Here is a 6,000-nt window from a genome sequence, read left to right as displayed (position 1 = left end):
TACTGTTGGTCATGGCCGGAAATCGAAATGGGTCACAGAGTTCAAAGTAGAGTACGTTAATCACTGCAAATGTGTCAAAGCATGATTGACACTAGTTACATCTTCCTATGGCACAAATGAAATATACAATATGCTAGTCCGTGAAAATGTATAAATTAATCACGCACATTTAGAACCTGGTTCTCAAAAATAGGTTGGCAAACGCAGAGCTGCGGCGAATGCTGGTACAAAACCACTGTCCTTAAAAACACAAACTAGTAAATCAAGTATGCCGTGTGGAGGAGGAATTTGTGCGTTCACGTCGGCCAAGTTCCCCAGTTTTACATGGACGCACCCTACAGGAAGTGGCTCTGTGAAGGCCCACGGCTAACACGAGTTTTGTGGATCTTTTTTTTTCAAGGGTAAATCTGCTCCAGTGTTCAACAATTACCATTTACAATTACCACTCACAGTACCATATTTTGCATGTTAGTCAAGCTATACCTTGCAGTGGCTGTTTGTATGTAATAATGGCTTGCAAACTTCCCAAATCATACGTGAACTAACCCAACAGGAATACAATAAACAATACTTTATTCACCCAGAAATGCCTGAATTGAGTTTCAAGACTGACCTTGAAGGTTTGGCCAACATCTTAGTTCAAGGGTCTTTTTTGTACATATGACAATCAACCTGAATGTCTAAGAAACACACACGTGTTCTCTGTTACGTACAATATTTAGTGGGCACGTTACGATTTGCCTCTCACGAATGAATGAACTGTCACAATTTAAGAACAAATGATTTGTTATCACTGTGGTAATAATCAGACTCTCTCGTGCTTGCAGGGGTAACGTGAAGTGATCACATACGAAATAGAAAATACTGTGATTGATGTATCGTGCACACGATTGTATCACGAGTGTAATCATGTTTCCATCGATGAATCGATGCGTGAGATGTAGAAACTGGTGTTTAGCGTTAATGACATGTAGGCACAAGAACGTAAAGCACGTACTCCGAGAGTATAGTACTTATAAACTGTAAAAAGAACACACCCATTGCGACTTGCTATTAATCATAACCGTATGTTTTGAGTAAGTTTTACCTTCAAGATGATACAACACATAAATGGGTATGATACTTGAGTCCATGAAAAACTCAACTGTCATTGGTGTGCATTGTAACAATGTGCTTTGAAAGAACCCGACTTTTTTTACATATTTAGAACATTATACGAAGCCACTTGAGCTATGAACTTTTAAATCGAGGTTGAAAAATTGTTTGGAACTGCTTTTTGTGTTTAGTTCGTTGTCCTTCCACCTGCACATTCCATTCGCACGGTTGACTACGTACTCTGGGAAAAAAGTTCAACATACATACATCCATACCGCGTTAATCTATTGCTATTGACAGTACCCACTTCATAACAGTCATTAATTAAACTCTGTGGCTGAACAAAACATCTAAGGATATCTTACCTGTTAATTCTATATAGAACAAACGCATATCCAGAATATTGTCTTAAAATTCATTCAAATGCATATATTTTAACACTTAGGTTTTCCCCAACCAATAGGATTCGTGCACGATCTTATTTTTTGGGGGGTTTGGCCAATTATACAGAATACAAGCACGAAGTAAACATAAATTGTTTAAAACATACTCCAAATGATATTCCTATATTTTCATTTTTTCCTGTTTTGATATATTTTTTTGATCCTCAATTCGACCTATAAAATTAATCATTTGCCTTAATTTATATTAATATAACCCGTATGTATGGCCCCAAGTATTATTGGTGCGTACAGTACGCATCCACAGTAATGCATCCACTGAAATAATTACGTTTGCTATTTTAAAAATGGCCAGACGATATCAAGTATCCACAAACACGATTTATGCTCACTCAATTCAATTTTTGAGCTAATACAGTAGTATACTGCAGACCGGCAATATGTAATCACTTACCATTCATTTCTACTCACCAAATTATTCTGGTGACGAATACGTATTGCTATTGATGTGACAGGTTTAAAGGAAGATGCAACAAAAAAAACTGCTATAATCTCATAGCTACACACCAAATCTGTGTATATCATCAGCCAATCTCACACGACTGAAGCTATGTGAATGAGAATGCATGTTAAGTAACCTGCAGTAATATCTAATGATATCCAATGATATCACTGAAATGTACTACTAAAACGTTTACTATGGATGGCACTGCAGTGAATATAACTCATTAAAAATGACATCTTGTACATTAATTTTTAAAGTACAATTCACCTTCTTAACTGCTAATGAATTTGCATTAAATAGTTAACGTCTGGATTTAAAATACTGTTGTATTCTAAATGAATTCATGTAACCAAGGTCACCCTTGCATGAATCATGTGTCTCAACAGGCCTACGTTTCACCTCCCTGCTAAATAAAGGCAACTACAATACACGAATCTTCTAACCTCACTATTGGACAGCACGACACACCTAGCTTAAGTATGTTCCATGTATAATGCCTACATTTGGCTGCAAGACTTCTTCTCCAACTTACCCATCAGCTGAAATAGATCACTGGCGCATTTAAACGCTTGCACACGTGACTCATTTGTTTGGCTGCATCGGGTGGGTGGTGGTGGGGGGGGTCTGAACGATACAAATAAGGTCAAATCATTGTGGCCCCACCCACATATCAATTCCAAATCATTGTACTGTATCTACACGATAATAGATACTTTATTGTATTGGCGGCGTTTTCCTTTAAACCATCTCGACATGGTTAAACCGAAAGGTTTTGCTGCGGACGGGTTAAGCCGTCCCATGAAAAAACAATACGATGCAGTTAAAAAATCCCTCAGCAGCGGCAGTGACCCTTCATGTGTAATTCAAGGTGTTGGATGTATCAACGCAGTCCTCTATATTTAAAAAAAAAATGCAGTGACAGATAGATCACACTGCCGGATAGAACGACGCCTGTCCGAAACTGTTAAAACGCACCGCGCTTTGGCAGTTTCCCCCATTGTTCGTAATGGAAAGAGCTGCCCCGTTTTCACACAACAACAAAAATGCATGCAAATAAACTATCACCAAGATGCGAGTCTAGTAAAAGATACAGTGTTTGAAAATAATTTCTGATCAAAAGAATGATAATTATAATTTCAATGCACAGAACACGAAAAAAATAGAAGAATAAATGTTTTAAAATGCAAGTTTCATTACCGGTAATTACACAACCGCTTCAGAACAAAACAAACCTCCAGTATTCGTAAACTTTGCTATGAGCAATCGCCATTATATCATCACGATACCATTGTGACGATGCACACGAGGAGTCACGATTGCACACGTGATGTATTCAAAACAATCACTGCGTTTCAAGTATTGTGCTTCAAGTGAGAAAACTTACAATAAGGTGAATTGAAAAATACCGTACAGCATTATACGTAACATCGCGACAGGTAATGCAAATACACCCAAACTTTGCTCATCGCAGGGGTTACGTTCTGGAAAATCGCCGCAATCAGCAAATCCACAATCCGCAAACTCAAAGGCATGTGGGAAGAATATGGTTTGGTTCAGAGTTTGTAATATGACACCCACCACCCCTCCTTTTGTTCTGTTACTCTACATTAATCCCAAAGTGAAACACGAAGCATTCTTTATGTAAAATATTATTCATATTTTCTATAGTGTTCAATATAACTTGTACAGTAAATGAACAGAATAACAATTAACGCAGCATACAGCACGATACCGTAAACTTATACGTAAAAACCTGATCACACTGCCTCACTGGATCCTGGGAACACGTGAACTGCAACCCGCAATCGGCTGCATGGGAGGACAAGATGGCATGTGTATTCTTGAGCAATGCAGTTAAGAGTACTTGTTTACAATGTATCCAGGAAACTCGTGGCCAACCGTGGATGGCCAAGCCACAGGGACGCAATTGGCGAACTATACCTCAATAATTAGGGGTGAATGGTCAAATCCGTGATGACAAAACCCGGGATGGGCAAAAACATTGCCAGATGCATTGTGTTTATATTATCAATCTTGGATTTAAACACCTCCCTAATCCTGAGTGTTATTCAAGACAGTACAATAAAATGTGCATAACATCAATGCATTGATATATACACATCTCTTTGTAAAAGGTTTGTGTACCAATGGGATGACTTCACGTTGAAGCAAACAAGCAATGGAACGTTCGACAAGGGCTGGGCTACTTGCATTTGAAGGCAGCGCCTACTGTGGCATGGTGGCATTTGGTGACGTGTATCTTCTCTACGTTTTAGACAAAGAAATATGGCGGTTGGGCAGGACACGTCGATAGAACAGACGAAGACCGGTGGGCGAAAATAACTACGGAGCACCAGCCAAAGGAAGGAACGCACCCATGAGGACATCCACCGTGGAGATGGAGCGATGCGTCAGGCTCGTGTGCAGGTGCCGAGTGGATTGTTGTATCGCGGGACCGTGAGGGGAAGACGACGACTTGGGGAGGCCTTCATCCAGCAGTGGACTGATCACGGTTGAGGAGGATAATGATCAGCTTGACACTTGACTCTCCGCTGGTGCCTCGTGGGAAGAGGAGGCCAAGTGTATGAGGGACTCCTGGTCCGCAGCAGGTTGACAGCTGCTGTCAAGAGCTAGGATTGGGATAAGCCAGGGGGGCGGCAACCAAAACAACAACAAGAGGCTTTTTTGTTTCGAATTCGGTAAAAAAAACAATATTTCAAGAGCCACAACGCACGCGAATACGAGATGGTGGTCCTTAATCAATAACGTCACGCAAACAGTCCTTAAAGAGTCGCATGCAGCTCCGGAGCCGGAGGTTGCCAAGCCCTGCCCATGGTAAACTGAACTCGCGCGGTGAAATGGACTTCCGTGGTCAGGGGGTCGGCAACCAAAATAACACGAGACATTTTTTTCGAATTTCAAGAGCCGCACTGCAGCCCTTAAAGAGCTGCATTTATACTCTTTGGTTCTTTCGGTAAAGTCACGTAGAAGGGAAACAATAAAATAATAAAAATATAAAACAATAAAATTCTCACGACGTTTCGACTGCAACACAAGCAATCATCATCAGGTGTGGAAAACACAGCAAGAAAATTTGAAAAAATTGTTTTTTATTGTTTTGTATTTTTATTATTTTATTGTTTCCCTTCTACGTGACTTTACCGAAAGAACCAATAATATAAACCACACTGTTGAACTCTGGAACGCTCTTCCTACTGATATTAGGAAACCACTGGAGCTTTTGCACTTTTAAATCTAAATTGAAAATGTATTTCTTTAGAACTCCTATTTGTGTTAAATTTGTTGTCCTTCACCGATACCTCCGATTAAGACGGTTGGCTACGTATGGTGCGAAAGAAATTCAACATAAATACATACACACTGCTGCCGTCCATCAGCAGTCCTGCTGCTGCTGCTGCTGCTCCTGTGTTGTCCCTTCTGACGCGACTGGAGGCGATGAGCTCTCTGACCTCACGAATGACCAGGGGCAGCAGGCAGACGATGGTGAGCAGCGTCTGTGTGGATGGTGCAAGGGCAGAAACATTGAGAAAATACAAAAAGCAAAACACTGCCATCAAAACTTAACGCCGCTTTTTCCTCCGTCTCCAACTGTATCCCGACTGAGCTATCAGGCCAAATGTTACGAGACAGTGTCCATTCGTGTTAGGAAAACGGTCCACAGAATCGAATCAAATCATTTGTACGGTTGGCTTTCACGCCATTCCCATTGCACAAAGCCATCACGAAGGCTCTGTGTTTCACAGACAAGTATAGTATGGAGAGGTTCACAGTAATTGGCGATGCTGCGATGTGGGTTTTCCCAATTAGGTAATTTTCAAACGTGTAACTGCACATGGCCTACTTTTGTCTAATGACATCACAGAATCTTTTATGGTCACTGTGAAGCAAACGGCAACGTATTTTTTTGCTAAACGAACCCACAATATTAACCAGGGTCATCACTGGGCTCAAAGTGCAAACCTCTGCCGCAAGCGGAAA

The 6,000-nt window shown here is 40.6% G+C and overlaps 1 protein-coding gene across 1 annotated transcript in view; it reads right to left on the bottom strand.

Annotated features, from left to right (window-relative positions):
- Positions 1-1,051: 1,051 nt before the first annotated feature.
- Positions 1,052-6,000, bottom strand: part of LOC133356803 (sugar phosphate exchanger 3-like) — a 29,160-nt gene continuing 24,211 nt past the window's right edge. The window contains exons 15-16 of the mRNA XM_061574497.1: positions 5,380-5,516; positions 1,052-4,631 (exon numbers count right to left, since the gene is read on the bottom strand). Coding sequence (XP_061430481.1) covers positions 4,625-4,631; positions 5,380-5,516 — 144 coding nt within the window. The 3' untranslated portion in view covers positions 1,052-4,624. The remainder of the gene's footprint in view (positions 4,632-5,379; positions 5,517-6,000) is intronic.

This window comes from Lethenteron reissneri, chromosome 55 (assembly GCF_015708825.2).
Source record: "Lethenteron reissneri isolate LAM-NWPU_2019-01 chromosome 55, ASM1570882v1, whole genome shotgun sequence".
Taxonomy (NCBI): Eukaryota; Metazoa; Chordata; class Hyperoartia; order Petromyzontiformes; family Petromyzontidae; genus Lethenteron; species Lethenteron reissneri.
Note: the sequence above shows the minus strand (reverse complement) of the source record. Positions and strands in the feature narration are given on the sequence as shown.